The sequence below is a fragment of the Mobula birostris genome, chromosome 1, assembly GCF_030028105.1.
Source record: "Mobula birostris isolate sMobBir1 chromosome 1, sMobBir1.hap1, whole genome shotgun sequence".
Taxonomy (NCBI): Eukaryota; Metazoa; Chordata; class Chondrichthyes; order Myliobatiformes; family Myliobatidae; genus Mobula; species Mobula birostris.
Window position 1 is genome coordinate 253,678,585 of NC_092370.1, and position 18,505 is coordinate 253,697,089.

At 44.1% G+C, this 18,505-nt stretch overlaps 1 protein-coding gene across 1 annotated transcript in view; it reads left to right on the forward strand.

Annotated features, from left to right (window-relative positions):
- Positions 1–18,505, forward strand: part of tmem63c (transmembrane protein 63C) — a 228,636-nt gene that overhangs the window by 135,765 nt on the left and 74,366 nt on the right. Inside the window, exons 14-15 of the mRNA XM_072251616.1 lie at positions 289–395; positions 12,875–12,961. Coding sequence (XP_072107717.1) covers positions 289–395; positions 12,875–12,961 — 194 coding nt within the window. The remainder of the gene's footprint in view (positions 1–288; positions 396–12,874; positions 12,962–18,505) is intronic.

An 18,505-nucleotide genomic window follows, 5' to 3' on the forward strand; every position in this document is an offset into this window, starting at 1 on the left:
AGTAGTTTTATTTTTGACTTCCATTGTACTCAGGGAAGTGGCCAACTTCATCCACGCTCTACTGGTGAAATGTACCAGCCTTGTGTGTGCAGCCATGCTGTTCACTGTCCTCAGTCTTTGGTCAGTTCTCAGCTCTGTCACAGGACAGTTAACAAGTTGCTTTTTGTCTTGACTTTAGAAGAGTGTTCTGCCTTGCTTATTGACAAGTTTAGTAGCTCTTGTGTTGGTATTGCCTTGTTTTTCAGCCTCTCTGGTCTCCCTGTCTAACATTGCTTCATTCTGTTTCAGAATCCTATTGTGACCCAGTTCTTCCCAACTTTGCTTCTGTGGACATTTTCCGTATTGCTGCCATTCATCGTCTACTACTCCGCTTTCTTTGAGTGTCACTGGACCAGGTAATCCTATTTCAGGTGTATGAAGCTGAGCTGGAAGCCTGGGATCACACAAACACTTGTAGTAACTGATGCCAGAAGTATGGTCTTGAGAGGAACACAAATCCCATCCAGCCAAGACAGCTGGTCAATTCCAATTGCATATTTCAATGGCATGGGTAATGTTGACAGATGGTGCACTCTCTCAACTTGCAGTACACTCCTCACATGCTTTCTGTACCTCCTCCCGCACTTTCACCACATGCTCTCCTTCACTTTTCCCAATTCCCCATTTCCCCTCTGCTCATGATTTCCTTGATGGTAAACTGGATGAGCAAATTTGCAAATGGCACCAAGACTGGGGATGTAGTGAACCACGAGGAAGATTATCAAAGCTTTTAGCAGTATCTAGACTTGTTGGAAAAATGGGCTGAAAAATAGCAGATTGAATTTAATGCAGATAAGTGTAAAGTGTTGCACTTTGGGAGGGAAAACCAGGGTAGGTCTTACACGGTGACAGACAGGGCACTGAGGAGTGTGGTAGAATAGAGGGATTTGGGAGTACACAGCAACACACGTGACACACAACAATGGACCCAATACTGATCCCTAGTCACAGGCCTGCAGTCAAAGAGGTAACCATCTACTACCCCTCTCTGGCTTCAGTCACAAAGCCAATGTCTCATCCAATTTTCTACCCTATCTTGAATGCCCAGAGACTGAACATTTTTCACCAGCCTCCCATGCGGAACCTTGTCAAGTGCCTTGCTATAAAGTCCATGTAGACAACATCCACTGCTTTGGTTTATCCTCTTTCCTGGTAACTTCCTCGAAAAACTTTATAAGATTGGTTAAACATAACCTACCACACACAAAGCCATGCTCTCTATCCTTAATCAGTCCCTGTCTATCCAAATACTTATATATTCTGTCCCTTAGACTACCTTCCAATAACTTTCCCACAACTGATGTCAGACTCAGCAGGCTATAATTTCCTGGTTTGTGTTTAGACCCTTTTTCAAACAATGGAACAACATTAGCTATCCCCCAATCCTCAGATACCTGTAGGGTCCAAAGGAACACCTTGTCAGGCCCTAGGGATTTATCCACCTTGATTTGCTTCAGAATAGAAAACACCTCCTTCTCTATAATCTGTACAGGGTCAATGAAGTTGATGCTGCTTTGCCTCATTTCTATAGACTGTGTCCATCTCCTGAGTAAATACAGATGCAAAAAAATTACTTAAGGTCTTCCCTATTTGTTTTGGCTCCACACATGATTACCAGTCTGATTTTCCAGAGGACCAGCTTTGTCCCTTACAATCCTTTTGCTCTTAACATATCCAGAGAATCCTTTAAGATTCCCTTTCATCTTGTCTGCTGGAGCAACATCATGCTTTCTTTTAGGTTTGCTTATTTCTTTCTGAAGCTCTCTCTTGCATTTCTTATACTCCATAAGCACCTCATTTGATACTACCTGTCTGTAGCTGCTATGCACCTCCTTTTTTCTCTTATCCAGGGCATCAATAGCTCTTGAAAACCAAGGTTTCCTACACTTGTTATGTTTACCTTTTATTCCGACAGGCACATTCAAGCTTTGTATTCACAAAATTTTGCTTTTGAAACTTCCCACTTACAAGGTAAACCTTTGGCAGAAGAGAGCCTGTCCCAATCCGCACTTGCCACATCATTTTTGATACCATCAAAACTGGCCTTACTCCAATTTAAAATCTCAACCCGTGGACCAAACCTATCTTTTTTCATATTTACTTTGAAACCACTAGCATTGTGGTCACTAGATGCAAAGTGTTCCCCTACACAAACTTCTGTCACCTGCCTTGTCTCATTCTCTAATAGCAGACACTGTATTGCATGCTGTCTTGTTGGGACTTCTATGTATTGATGAAGGAAACCTTCCTGAACATGAATAAACATATCTGGGACTTCCAGCTGGGTACAGGTATTTATTTTAACTGATGTTTCAATGACAGATTTTGCTATCTTCATCAGGGATGATGCCTGTGCATGTCTTCTCTGGTGGTATTTATACCCCTGTAGTCTGTCCCTCCTGATTTGTTGGTCCTCATCCATCTGGTTTCTGCTCTCCCACCTTGTTTACAATCAAATTCCAGTTCTCCATCTTTGTTAAAATTCTTTTCCTCTAGCTTTATTTCAATGGATTTTTTTAACTAGGCAGTCCTAAAAGCCATTGGTGCAGAACAGTAGTTTTGTGCCGTCGAAGTCAATCCTATGGCCATTGCAAATGCACGGTATCCAGTGGTGGTTTTCAGATTGCTTGTTCCACTCCGCCAGTGTAGTCCTGATAAGGTACAGCTCTGGGGACTACGGTGAAGTTTAGACCCTTGGCAAGGAATGATCTTGTTGCCTCATTGATGCTTTGCCCAGTTTGATTGATGACTACCCTTTTTGGGTCTAATTGTGGGATGGCTGCACTTTCTTTGGGTAGTTTGTTGTATTTCTTGACCTGCCTTGCAGGAGTTCCTTTGTGAAACTAGTTCACCTTGGGCAGTCGTGTATCTATTGATGTACCCCCAATCATTAGGAGACAAGAGGGCTGACAAATTCGATTGTAAACAAGTTGGGAGAGCGGAAGCTGGATTAAATGAGAACTAACCAATCTGGAGGGATGGACTACAGGCCACAGTAAACATGCGCGGGCATCATCCCTGATGAAGATGGCAGAGTTTGTCGTTGAAACTTTGGGTATATTCGATACCTGTACCTGGCTGGAAGTCCGAGAAGAGTTTATTCGTCATATATGCCGGGAGAGCACTAGATGCTTTTTCCTGAACACATTTGACCAACTCTATCAAATCCAGTCATTTTACAGTTTGGGATTCCCAGTCAATTGAATTGACTTTATTTTTTATATCCTTCACATACATGAGGAGTAAAAATCCTTACGTTACGTCTGGATCTAAATGTGCAATGTGCATAATCATAGTAATTTATAATAATTAGAACTGTCAATGTAATATAGAGTACACTCAAATCAGCGTGAGTTCATCAGTCTGATGGCCTGGTGGAAGAAGCTGTCGCGGAGCCTGTTGGTCCTGGCTTTTCTGCTAAGTTCCCTGGCCCCCACCGCTTTATTTTCACCATGGATGTCCAGTCCCTATATACTTCCATCCCCCATCAGGAAGGTCTCAAAGCTCTACGCTTCTTTTTGGATTCCAGACCTAATCAGTTCCCCTCTACCACCACTCTGCTCCGTCTAGCGGAGTTAGTCCTTACTCTTAATAATTTCTCCTTTAGCTCCTCCCACTTCCTCCAAACTAAAGGTGTAGCTTTGGGCACCCATATGGGTTCTAGCTATGCCTGCCTTTTTGTTGGGTTTGTGGAACAATCTATGTTCCGTGCCTATTCTGGTATCTGTCCCCCACTTTTCCTTCGCTACATCGACGACTGCATTGGCGCTGCTTCTTGCACGCATGCAGAGCTCGTTGACTTTATTAACTTTGCCTCCAACTTTCACCCTGCCCTCAAGTTTACCTGGTCCATTTCCGACACCTCCCTCCCCTTTCTAGATCTTTCTGTCTCTGTCTCTGGAGACAGCTTATCCACTGATGTCTACTATAAGCCTACTGACTCTCACAGCTATCTGGACTATTCCTCTTCTCACCCTGTCTCTTGCAAAAACGCCATCCCCTTCTCGCAATTCCTCTGTCTCCGCCGCATCTGCTCTCAGGATGAGGCTTTTCATTCTAGGACGAGGGAGATGTCTTCCTTTTTTAAAGAAAGGGGCTTCCCTTCCCCCACTATCAACTCTGCTCTTAAACGCATCTCCCCCATTTCACGTACATCTGCTCTCACTCCATCCTCCCGCCACCCCACTAGGAATAGGGTTCCCCTGGTCCTCACCTACCACCCCACCAGCCTCCGGGTCCAACATATTATTCTCTGTAACTTCCGCCACCTCCAACGGGATCCCACTACTAAGCACATCTTTCCCTCCCCCCACCCCCTGCATTCCGCAGGGATCGCTCCCTACGCAACTCCCTTGTCCATTCCTCCCCCCCATCCCTCCCCACTGATCTCCCTCCTGGCACTTATCCGTGTAAGCGGAACAAGTGCTACACATGCCCTTACACTTCCTCCCTTACCACCATTCAGGCCCCAAACAGTCCTTCCAGGTGAGGCAACACTTCACCTGTGAGTCGGCTGGGGTGATATACTACGTCCGGTGCTCCCGATGTGGCCTTTTATATATTGGCGAGACCTGACGCAGACTGGGAGACCGCTTTGCTGAACATCTACGCTCTGTCTGCCAGAGAAAGCAAGATCTCCCAGTGGCCACACATTTTAATTCCACATCCCATTCCCATTCTGACATGTCTATCCACGGCCTCCTCTACTGTAAAGATGAAGCCGCACTCAGGTTGGAGGAACAACACCTTATATTCCGTCTGGGTAGCCTCCAACCTGATGGCATGAACATCGACTTCTCTAACTTCCTCTAATGCCCCACCTCCCTCTCGTACCCCATCTGTTACTTATTTTTATACACACATTCTTTCTCTCACTCTCCTTTTTCTCCCTCTGTCCCTCTGAATATACCCCTTGCCCATCCTCTGGGTTCTTCCCCCCACCTCCTTGTCTTTCTTCCTGGACCTCCTGTCCCATAATCCTCTCATATCCCTTTTGCCTATCATCTGTCCAGCTCTTGGCTCCATCCCTCGCCCTCCTGTCTTCTCCTATCATTTTGGATCTCCCCCTCCCCCTCCAACTTTCAAATCCCTTACTCACTCTTCCTTCAGTTAGTCCTGACGAAGGGTCTTGGCCTGAAACGTCGACTGCACCTCTTCCTAGAGATGCTGCCTGGCCTGCTGCGTTCACCAGCAACTTTTATGTGTGTTGCTTTTCTGCTGTGATACCGTTTTCCGGATGGTAGCAACTGGAATAGATTGTGGTTGGGGTGACTCAGGTCCCCAATGATCCTACGGGCCCTTTTTACCCACCTTTTTACCTACCTAACTCGATAGTTAGGGGACAGATGGAGGTTCTGCGGCAGCAAAAGAGACGCCAAGATAGTGTGTTGCCTCTCGGGAGCTAGGGTCCAGCATGTCTCTGAATATTCTTGAAGGGGAAGGTGAGCAGCCGGAAGTTGTGCTACATGTCGGTACCAATGACGTAGGCAAGAGAGGCGTAGAGATCCTGAGCAGTAAGTTTAGGGAGTTAGGAAGGAGATTGAAGAGAAGGACCTCCAAGATGATAATCTTCATATTACTCCCTGTGCCATGAGCTGGGGAAGGTCAGTACAGAAAGATAGCGCAGATGAATGAGTGGCTGAGGAGATGGTGCAGGGACAGGGTTTCAAGTTCTTGGATCATTGGAACCTTTTCTGGGGAAGGAGTGACCTGTACAAGTGGGACAGGTTGCACCCGAACTGGAGGGGAACCAACACCTTGGGAGGGAGGGCTTGCTAATGCTATTGGGGAAGGTTTAAACTCAGTTCGAAGAAGGGTGGGAACCGAAGTGAAGAGGCAGAGGATGGGGTGGTTGGCGCACAAGTAGTGTCAGCTTGTAGGGAGTTTGTGAGGAAGGAGAAGCAGATGATGGGGCAAAGATGCACTCAGCCAGATGGTTTGAGATATGTCTATTTTAACGCAAAGAATATCATTAAAAAAAAGGATGAACTTAGAGCGTGAATCAATACATCGAACTATGACATTGTGGCCATTACAGAAACTTGGATGTCTCGGGCAGGTATGGCTGCTGAGTGTGCCAGGATTTAGATGTTTCAAAATGGACAGGGAGGGAGGCAAAAGAGATGGGAGAGTGGCACTGCTCATCAGGGATAGTATCAATAAAGGAAAAAGTCATGGAAGGAACACACATCAAAGTTGCTGGTGAACACAGCAGGCCAGACAGTATCTCTAGGATGAGGTGCAGTCGATGTTTCAGGCCGAGACCCTTCGTCAGGACTAACTGAAAGAAGAGTTAGTAAGAGATTTGAAAGGGGGAGGGGGAGATCTGAAATGATAGGAGAAGACAGGAGGGGGAGGGGTGAAGCCAAGAGCTGGACAGTTGATTGGCAAAGGGATATGAGAGGATGATTGGCAAAAGGGATATGAGAGGATATGATGGCATGAAGTCAACGAGCTCAGCATGCGTGCAGGAAGCAGCGCCAATGCAGTCATCAACATAGCGAAGGAAAATTAGGGGACAGATACCAGAATAGGTTTGGGTCAATGTAGCGAAGACTCGTTGACTTCGTTAACTTTGCCCCCAACTTTCACCCTGCCCTCAAGTTTACCTGGTCCATTTCCGACACCTCCCTCCCCTTTCTAGATCTTTCTGTCTCTATCTCTGGAGACAGCTTATCTACTGATGTCTACTATAAGCTTACTGACTCTCACAGCTATCTGGACTATTCCTCTTCTCACCCTGTCTCTTGCGAAAATGCCATCCCCTTCTCGCAATTCCTCCGTCTCCGCCATATCTGCTCTCAGGATGAGGCTTTTCATTCCAGGAAGAGGGAGATGTCCTCCTTTTTCAAAGAAAGGGGCTTTCCTTCCTCCACCATCAACTCTGCTCTCAAACGCATATCCCCCATTTCACGCACATCTGCACTCACTCCATCCTCCTGCCACCCCACTAGGAATAGGGTTCCCCTGGTCCTCACCTACCACCCCACCAGCCTTCGGGTCCAACATATTATTCTCTGTAACTTCCGCCACCTCCAACAGGATCCCACCACTAAGCACATCTTTCCCTCCCCCCACCCCCCGCTTTCCGCAGGGATTGCTCCCTATGCAACTCCCTTGTCCATTAGTCGCCCCCATCCCTCCCCACTGATCTCCCCCCTGGCACTTATCCTTGTAAGCGGAACAAGTGCGACACATGCCCTTACACTTCCTCCCTTACCACCATTCAGGGCCCCAGACAGTCCTTCCAGGTGAGGCGACACTTCACCTGTCAGTCGGCTGGGGTGATATACTGCGTCCGTTGCTCCTGATGTGGCCTTCTATATATTGGCGAGACCCGACGCAGACTGGGAGATCATTTTGCTGAACACCTACGCTCTGTCCGCCAGAGAAAGCAGGATCTCCCAGTGGCCACACATTTTAATTCCACATCCCATTCCCATTCTGACATGTCTATCCATGGCCTCCTCTACTGTCAAGATGAAGCCACACTCAGGTTGGAGGAACAACACCTTATATTCCGTCTGGGTAGCCTCCAACCTGATGGCATGAACATTGACTTCTCTAACTTCCGCTAATGCCCTGCCTCCCTCTCGTACCCCATCCGTTATTTATTTATATACACATATTCTTTTTTTCTCTCTCCTTTTTCTCCCTCTGTCCCTCTGACTATACCCCTTGCCCATCCTCTGGGTTTTCCCCCCCTCTCCCTTTTCCTTCTCCCTGGGCCTCCTGTCCCATGATCCTCTCATATCCTTTTTGCCAATCAACTGTCCAGCTCTTGGCTCCATCCCTCCCCCTCCTGTCTTCTCCTATCATTTTGGATCTCCCCCTCCCCCTCCCACTTTGAAATCTCTTACTAGCTCTTCTTTCAGTTAGTCCTGACGAAGTGTCTCGGCCCAAAACGTCGACTGTACCTCTTCCTATAGACGCTGCCTGGCCTGCTGCGTTCACCAGCAACTTTGATGTGTGTCGCTTGAATTTCCAGCGTCTGCAGAATTCCTCGTGTTTAAGTCATGGAGGGATTGTTTACTGAGTCATTATGGGTGAAAGTCAGAAACAGAAAGGAGGCAATAAATCTACTGGGTGTTTTTTCATAGACCACCCCTCAATAGTAACAGAGATGTCAAGGAGCAGATAGGGAGGCAGATTCTGGAACAGTGCAATAATAGGGTTGTGTGATGGGTGATTTTAACTTTCCTAATGTTGATTGGCATCTCCTTAGATGCCAATATGAACTGTGTTCGACTGACGGTTGATGTGATGGTCTTTCAGATATGAACCATGTTTGACAGACAGTTCATTTCATTTTTAAATCTTTTCATTAATTATTATTGAAAATCAACAAAAAATAAATTAAAGTAGTTAAATCAACATATCAATATATACAATAAGAGTTAAACTATCAAATAACTGATTAACCAAGCTAAACAGTATACCAATAATAATAAGAAAAAATGTTAAAACTATTATTTTTTTGGAAAAAAGAAAGAAGGAAAAAAGAACCCCTACTAACTAAAACAAAAAAAACCCTACTAACTGAAAAAAAATGAGAAACAAACCCATTGGGAGCACAACCCCGGAGCTATACGCCATAAAAGCTTCCATAAAAGGAAAACATCAATCCGCCAACCAAAACCAATTACACAAGAATCAGAAGGGGACCATCTTAATTAACTCGGATCAAATGATAATAGCGGGCAAGAGAACCCCACCTTTTCTCAAAGTCAAATCGAGGATCAAAAGTTCAACTTCTAATTTTCTCCAAACTAAAACATAATATCACCTGAGAGAACCATTGTATCAAAGTGGGAGCAGAGGCATCTTTCCATTTCAGTAAAATAGCCCTTCTAGCCAATAATGTGACAAATGCAATCACATATTGGTGTGATATAGAAATACCATGAATATATTGAGGAATTATACCGAACAGAACTAACAATGTATGAGGTTGTAAATTAATTTTTAAAGCTTTAGAAATTGTAGAGAAAATAGATTTCTAAAACTGTTTCAATACAGAACACGACCAAAACATATGTGTCAATATAGCCGCACTCATAAAAGTTGCTGGTGAACGCAGCAGGCCAGGCAGCATCTCTAGGAAGAGGTGCAGTTGACGTTTCAGGCCGAGACCCTTCGTTCCTGTTGTTTGTGTCAATATAGCCGTCTCAGTTTTACATCTATCACACTGACTATCAACATTAGAAAACATTTTAGACAGTCTCTCCTTTGTCAAATAGTAACGATGTACAATTTTAAATTGAATTAGAGAGTGACTGGCACAAATCGAAGAAGAGTTAACCAACTTCAAAATTCGCAACCAATCCCTGTTATCAAGGTCATGTTAAGCTCTGTTTCCCAATCTTGCTTAATCTTAAGAAAAGGATAATTATACTGTTGTAATAGTAAATTATAAATTTTCCCAATAAAACCTTTCACAAAAGGATTTATTTTTAAAATAATGTCTAACAGGTCAGAATCTTGTATATATGGAAAATTACTTAAATATGAACCATGTTCGACAGACAGTTCATGTGATGGCTGGTGAGATATAAACCGTGTTTGACAGACAGTTGATAGAAACATAGAAAACCTACAGCACAATACAGGCCCTTCAGCCCACAAAGTTGTGCCAAACATGCCCCTACCTTAGAAATTACTCGGCTAACCTATAGCCCTCTATTTTTCTAAGCTCCATGTACCTATCCAAAAGTCTCTTAAAAGACCCTATCTTATCTGCCTCCACCACCATTGCCGGCAGCCCATTCCACGCACTCACCACTCTGTGGTAAAAATCTTACCCGTGACATCTCCTCTGAACCTACTCCCCAGCACCTTAAACCTGTGTCCTCCTATGGCAATCATTTTAGCCCTGGCAAAAAGCCTCTTTCTATCCACACGATCAATGCCTCTCATCATCTTATACACCTCTATCAGGTCACCTCTCATCCTCCGTCGCTCCAAGGAGAAAAGGCTGAGTTCACACAACCTATTCTCTTAAAGTATGCTCCCCAATCCAGGCAACATCCTTGTAAGTCTCCTCTGCACCCTTTCCATGGCTTCCACATCCTTCCTGTCGTGAGGCGACCAGAACTGAGCACAGTACTCCAGGTCGGGTCTGACCAGCGTCCTATATAGCTGCAACATTACCTCTCGGCTCTTAAACTAAAATTTGATGTGATGGTTGATCAGATATAAACTGTGTTCAACAGACAGTTGATGTGATGATTGGTCAGATATGAACTGTGTTCGACAGACAGTTGATGTGATGGTCGGTCAGATGTGAACTGTGTTCGACAGACCGTTGATGTGATGGTTGGTCAGATATGAACCATGTTTGACAGACAGTTGGTGTGATGGCTGGTCAGATCTGAACCGTGTTTGACAGACAGTTAATGTGATGGTTGGTCAGATATGAACGATGTTTGACAGACAGTTGATGTGATGATTGATCAGATATGAACGATGTTCGACAGACAGTTGATGTGATGGTCGGTCAGATGTGAACTGTGTTTGACAGACAGTTAATGTGATGGTTGGTCAGATATGAACGATGTTTGACAGACAGTTGATGTGATGATTGATCAGATATGAACGATGTTCGACAGACAGTTGATGTGATGGTTGGTCAGATATGAATTGTGTTCGACAGACAGTTGATGTGATGGTCGGTCAGATATGAACGATGTTTGACAGACAGTTGATGTGATGGTTGGTCAGATATGAACCGTGTTCGACAGACAGTTGATGTGATGGTTGATCAGATATGTAAAAAGGAAAAGACTGGTAAAGACAAATGTAGGTCCCCTGTAGACAGAAACAGGTGAATTGATTATGGGGAGCAAGGACATGGCAGACCAATTGAATAATTACTTTGGTTCTGTCTTCACTAAGGAGGACATAAATAATCTTCCAGAAATAGTAGGGGACAGAGGGTCCAGTGAGATGGAGGAACTGAGCGAAATACATGTTAGTAGGGAAGTGGTGTTAGGTAAATTGAAGGGATTGAAGGCAGATAAATCCCCAGGGCCAGATGGTCTGCATCCTAGAGTGCTTAAGGAAGTAGCCCAAGAAATAGTGGATGCATTAGTGATAATTTTTCAAAACTCATTAGATTCTGGACTAGTCCCTGAGGATTGGAGGGTGGCTAATGTAACTCCACTTTTTAAAAAAGGAGGGAGAGAGAAACCGGGGAATTATAGACCGGTTAGCCTAACGTCGGTGGTGGGGAAACTGCTGGAGTCAGTTATCAAGGATGTGATAACAGCACATTTGGAAAGCGGTGAAATGATTGGACAAAGTCAACATGGATTTGTGAAAGGAAAATCATGTCTGACGAATCTCATAGAATTTTTTGAGGATGTAACTAGTAGAGTGGATAGGGGAGAACCAGTGGATGTGGTATATTTGGATTTTCAAAAGGCTTTTGACAAGGTCCCACACAGGAGATTAGTGTGCAAACTTAAAGCACACGGTATTGGGGGTAAGGTATTGGTGTGGGTGGAGAATTGGTTAGCAGACAGGAAGCAAAGAGTGGGAATAAACGGGACCTTTTCAGAATGGCAGGCAGTGGCTAGTGGGGTACCGCAAGGCTCTGTGCTAGGACCCCAGTTGTTTACAATATATACTAATGACTTGGATGAGGGAATTAAATGCAGCATCTCCAAGTTTGCGGATGACACGAAGCTGGGTGGCAGTGTTAGCTGTGAGGAGGATGCTAAGAGGATGCAGGGTGACCTGGATAGGTTGGGTGAGTGGGCAAATTCATGGCAGATGCAATTTAATGTGGATAAATGTGAAGTTATCCACTTTGGTGGCAAAAATAGGAAAACAGATTATTATCTGAATGGTGGCCGATTAGGAAAAGGGGAGGTGCAACGAGACCTGGGTATCATTATACACCAGTCATTGAAAGTGGGCATGCAGGTACAGCAGGCGGTGAAAAAGGCGAATGGTATGCTGGCATTTATAGCGAGAGGATTCGAGTACAGGAGCAGGGAGGTACTACTGCAGTTGTACAAGGCCTTGGTGAGACCACACCTGGAGTATTGTGTGCAGTTTTGGTCCCCTAATCTGAGGAAAGACATCCTTGCCATAGAGGGAGTACAAAGAAGGTTCACCAGATTGATTCCTGGGATGACAGGACTTTCATATGAAGAAAGACTGGATGAACTGGGCTTGTACTCGTTGGAATTTAGAAGATTGAGGGGGGATCTGATTGAAACGTATAAAATCCTAAAGGGATTGGACAGGCTAGATGCAGGAAGATTGTTCCCGATGTTGGGGAAGTCCAGAACGAGGGGCCACAGTTTGAGGATAGAGGGGAAGCCTTTTAGGACCGAGATTAGGAAAAACTTCTTCACACAGAGAGTGGTGAATCTGTGGAATTCTCTGCCACAGGAAACAGTTGAGGCCAGTTCATTGGCTATATTTAAGAGGGAGTTAGATATGGCCCTTGTGGCTACGGGGGTCAGGGGGTATGGAGAGAAGGCTGGGGCGGGGTTCTGAGTTGGATGATCAGCCATGATCATAATAAATGGCGGTGCAGGCTCAAAGGGCCGAATGGCCTACTCCTGCACCTATTTTCTATGTTTCTATGTTTTTCTATATGAACGATGTTTGACAGACAGTTGATGTGATGGTTGGTCAGATATGAATGATGTTTGACAGACAGTTGATGCGATGGTTGGTCAGATATGAACCGTGTTCGACAGACAGTTGATGTGATGGCTGATCAGATATGAATGATGTTCGACAGACAGTTGATATGATGGTTGGTCAGATATGAACGATGTTCGAAAGACAAATGGTGTAATGGCAATTCTTTATGTTTCAGATCCACGGAGAACCAGGTGACAATGCACAAGTGTTACTTCTTCCTGGTTTTCATGGTGATCATCCTGCCATCTCTGGGACTGACCAGGTAACTTTCTGTGGAATAAGTGAAGCGCCATACCATTGGCGTCTTGAAGGAGGGTGACACAAATGCTGCCAGTTTACTTCCTACAGATGCTGCCTGGCCTCCTGCGTTCACCAGCAACTTTGATGTGTGTTGCTGCCAGTTTACTGTTAGGTTCTTTCACTGATCTTCTTTGTGGGGACATAGAGTCGACTTCTGTGTGTAAGGTGTAACGGGTTAAAGAACCAGCAGAAATGGAAAACACTTGGAGTCTGGTATTGCTATTCAGTAAAGCTCGTTTATTAGTAACTACGCAATACAGTAATAAAAATTCAGGTGTACAGATGTCCCCCGCTTTTCGAACGTTCGATTTACGAAACCTCACTGTTACGAAAGACCTACATCAGTTACCTGTTTTCGCTAACAGAAGGTGTTTTAGATAGATAGATAGATATACTTTATTAATCCCGAGGGAAATTTGGTTTCGTTACGGCCGCACCAACCAAGAATAGAGCGTAAATATAGCAATACAAAAACCACAACAATCAAACACCAAAATGCAAACTATGCCAGGTGGAAAATAAGTCCAGGACCAGCCTATTGGCCCAGGGTGTCCGACCCTCTACGGGAGGAGCTGCACGTTCAATGGCCACAGGCAGGAACTGTTAGGGGAAAAGGCAGCATGTGAAAAAAAAAAGCAGCGTGCGCCCCGAGCAGCTGCTCTCCCCCGGATTCGGAACTGCATTCTTGCCGGCATTGCTTAAACACGTGCCTGTGAGCATCCATTTGCAAAATGAGTTCTAAGGTATCGGAAAAGCCGAAAAGAGCTCGTAAGGGTGTTACACTTAGCGTAAAACTAGACATAATTAAGCATTTCGATCGTGGTGAACGCAGTAAGGACAAAGTGAGTTTGGCTTGTGGAAGTTGATGAAGATGATGTTGAAGAGGTTTTGGCATCCCATGACCAAGAACTGATAGATGAAGAGCTGATGCAATTGGAAGAGGAAAGGATAACAATCGAAACCAAATGTAGTAGCGAACGGACCGAAAGTGAAGTCGTCCAGTAACTGAATGTGAAGCAACTGCGTGAGATTTTCACTGCAATGATAAAGTACGACTTTAATTTTGAAAGGGTACGTTGGTTTAGGGCATATTTGCAGGATGGTTTGAGTGCTTACAAAGAACTGTATGATAGAAAAATGCACGAGGCTAAGCAGTCAAGCAAGCCTTCCACATCAGCCGCAGCAGACAACGAACCTCGACCTCGACATCAAGGCAGGCAGACATAGAAGAAGATGACCTGCCTGCCCTGATGGAAACAAACCACCCCAACCCCCAGGCCGCAGAGAATGCAGCAGTAGCCAGAATGCACCCAGCACATCTTTAAGAAAAAAGCCGAAATAAACAAGCTAATTAATTAGGTGCCGCCTGGCACATAAATGTCGGCCCAGATCAGAGGCGATTGCCGATTGTGTCACCTCTGATCCGGGCCGTCAGTTACATGCCGGGCGGCACCTAATTAATTAGCTAGTTTATTTCGGCTTTTTTCTTGAAGATGTGCTGGGTGCACCCCGGCTACTGCTGGACTCCTGCATGCTTCGCTGCAGTGTATCGGTCGGCGGCCTGGAGGGTGGGGACCACTGCACCACCCCAACCTCCGACGACTCAGCCTAACACGCCATTATCAGTGTGCTTGGCACTGTCTTCCCGATTCCTGTAAGTGATACTGCACTGTACATATATTATTTCTACCTTATATTGGCTGTGTATTTTTATGTGTTATTTGGTATGATTTGGCTGGTTGGCTTCATAGCTTAGAGGTTACTGGAGAGAGTGTTTCTGCCAACAGCGCTTGCGCTGTGTTTTTGCCGACAGCGCTTGCGTGAGATTTTTGCTACAGAGAACAGTGCAGACAATGATTGTAGAAAAGTATTTCTACTTTATATAGGCTGTGTATTTATCATATCATTCCTGCTTTTACTATTATGTTACTGTTGTTTTAGGTTTTATGTGTTATTTGGCATGATTTGGTAGGTTATTTTTGGGTCTGCGAACGCTCACAAATTTTTCCCATATAAATATTCCGGCTTGCGAACCGTTTCATAGGAACACTCTACCTTCGGTTGGTGGGGGAAACCTGTATCAGACAGGTAGCAATGATTATATATAAGTGTGGAAATAATAGACCCAAGCTTCTTCAAGCTGAGGCGGTAAATGGATACAGCCATACAACGATGGGTAAAGGGAATCGGTTAAGTTCGTGGTATTTAGTTGAGCAGTGTTGGAGAGAGAGAGAGGTGTTTAGTTCAGGTAAGTTGATGCCGTCATTTCTTCGTTGTCCTCCAAGATCCTTTTGAAGTCACCGAATGTGACCACACAAGGGGACCGTCTTCTGTGGTGGAGTTATCAACCCAGGCGAGGGGGTGGACACACTAATAACTTCCCACCGGTCACTCCCTGTTCACACTGCGAGAGCCACTGATCAATCCACCTGATCGATCCTCCAAAACCCACTTTTTCTGTGGGCACAACAAAGCTCATTCAGTGTCCAAAACCATGTGTCTCCCGTTTATCATCTGACCTTCTAATTATCTCCCCATGCTGAATACCAGCTGTCACTCAAGCAGCTCCTCCCCTCTCTCTCTGTAAGAATACAGAAGCTGAAACCAGTGTCCTTGTAAAAATGTAAACAAGCTACAGAAAACCCATAACATCATCCAAAGCTGTCTTTGCCTCTCTCTCTCTTAAAAGCAAGATGTCGGTGTTCAATAACTGTCTCTCTTTCTTTTCAACAAGATGTTTGTGTTGGGCACTTCTCTCTCTCTCTTTTCAAAAGCACAATTCAGAGGAGTAATTCAGGACCCCAGCGCAACTGCCAGACCACCTCTTAAAATGTCCATCATGTACCCACACCACTTACCGGGTTACCCTACAGTGTACCCCACCACTTACTGTGTACACCCACCAGTGCATACCCTCAATACTAACAATGACCCCCAAAGTGTTCCCACAATACAAACTGTGAACCCCCATACCCTGCTCTCACCACTTAGCATTTCCCCCACCACATATCGTGTCCATAAGGCTATAAGAGAAAGGAACGGAAGTAGGCCATTCAGCCCATCGAGTCTGCTCCAGCATTCAATCATGGCTGATCCAATTCTTCCAGTCTTCCCAACTCCCCTGCCTTCTCCCCATACCCTTTGATCTATCTATCTCTGCCTTAAGTGCATCCAATGACTTGGCCTCCACAGCCGCTTGTGGCAACAAATTCCACAGATTTACAACCCTCTGACTAAAGTAATTTCTCCGCACCTCTGTTCTAAATGGATGTCCTTCAATCCTTAAGTCTTGTCCTTTTGTCCTGTACTCCCCTACCATGGGAAATAACTTTGCCATATCTAATCTGTTAAGGCCATTTAACATTTGGTATATTTCTATGAGATTCCCCCTCATTCTCCTGAATGCCAGGTGTTACGTACCAGCAGCAATAGATCACAAATTGAGTCAGGTTTTAATGTTAAAACACTGTGTTTATTACTATCTACTCAAAAATATAGAAAATCAAATGGAATAAACAGAAGTTAACAGTGTCATGTGCATGTTAAAAAACTGTCAATCTTAGAAACAGTTCTTAAAGTCTTAAGTTAGCAAACTAGAAAGATCCAGTAATCCACGGAATAAGTGAGGGAGAAACTTGTAAATCCACATTAAAATGTAGAGAGGAGGCGATTACGAAGAATTCCACGGGTTTCACACCGGGAAAATAAAGTAACAGTCACCGAAGATCTTATCGGTCGAGTTGTCCCGAAATCCACATAGAAATATGACAAGGTGACAGTCGCGGAATAACCCTTAGCTCAAGTGGTTACCACATAACATACCCGCAACCATGTAAGGGTTAACAAAGGTGGTCGCCATAGAGTACTCCAACAAAATCCATGTATAGATCATAGGAAGTGACAGTCACACATCCATTGTGCACTGGGTGCTGTTGATCAACCCAATTCTCTGGGCACGGGAAAGTATCAGACTTTACCCATTGCTGCAGCAAGCTCCTGCTGGCAGCTTGTGGTCCAAAACTTACACACACACACACACACACACACACACACACACACACACACACACACACACACACACACACACACTCTCTCTCTCTCTCTTTCTTTGAAAGTCCCAGCGGTCTGTCACAGCTTGTTATACCGATGTCATAGTCCTGCCTCATCCAGGCGTTTTAAAGTGACACCCACGGTAAATGAAACGGTGGTCACGTAACACCTCCCCCAAAAAAGGGAAAATTTTGATTTGTAAGAGCAAAATTTTAACTGCAATCTACAGTATGTGAAAGAATACATTTACGGTTACTATATAGTGTACTACAGACATATAACATATTGCAGAAGCGTATTCAAATAGTAACTCCCACTCCACTATTAAAAGTACACCGCAAACTTAACATCTGGGAAGACAATCGGCAATTATATTATCCTTTTTCTTTATTAATCTTTTTATTGATTTTTTAAAAAGGCAATGATACAGTCAAGAGGTGAATTAATTCAAATACATATATCAGTTACATTATAAAGATTAAGATAAATGTCAAAATCATAGATAATGTTAAACTAGTGTAAAATATATAATAATAAAAAAAAGAAAATAACAATTCTCCTCTTACCAGTTTATGAAAAGAAAAGAAAAAACATTGGATTTTAAATGAAAAGAAAAAAATCCACTACACTATAATAAAACAAAATAAAAGGACTGGACAGTCCATTTTGAGGATATGACAAAAAAAGAAAGAAAATACTTTATGATCAAATCCAAGACGTCGAAAAAAAATTGAAAGTGTAATAAATCAAATTAAATGAAAATATTGGATAAAAGGTCGCCATATTTGCTCAGAGTTAAAGGATGTATCAAATGTCCGACTTCTTATTTTCTCTAAACTTAAACAGGACATAATGGAGGAGAGCCAGTAAAAGACCGTAGGTCAATTAGAATCCTTCCACTTCAATAAAATGGCCCTCCTAGCCAGTAATGTTGAAAAGGCGTTACTGCAGAATATTTCTTGCTTCCGAGGGGATAATCCCAAAAATTGCCATAAGCAAGTGAGTTTGTATATCCAGATCCAAAACTCTTGATAGTGTTTTAAAAACATCTCTCCAAAAGTAATCTAGCTTTGTACTAGACCAATACATATGAGTTAAAGTGGCCAACTCAGTATTACACCTGTCACAAATTGGATTAATATTAGGGAAGGTACGCGCTGATTTATCCTTTGACATATGGGCCCGGTGTACTACCTGGAACTGTAATATGGAATGACGGGCACAAATAGATGAGTTTTAGTCCATTGATTATCTGTAAATGACTTGAAGTTCCAATTCCCACCACAGATGTAAGGCTCACTGGTCTGTAATTACCCGGACTGTCCCTACTACCTTTTTTGAACAAGGGGACAACATTCGCCTCCCTTCAATCATCCGGTACCATTCCAGTGGACAACGATGACATAAAGATCCTAGCCAGAGGCTCAGCAATCTCTTCCCTCGCCTCGTGGAGCAG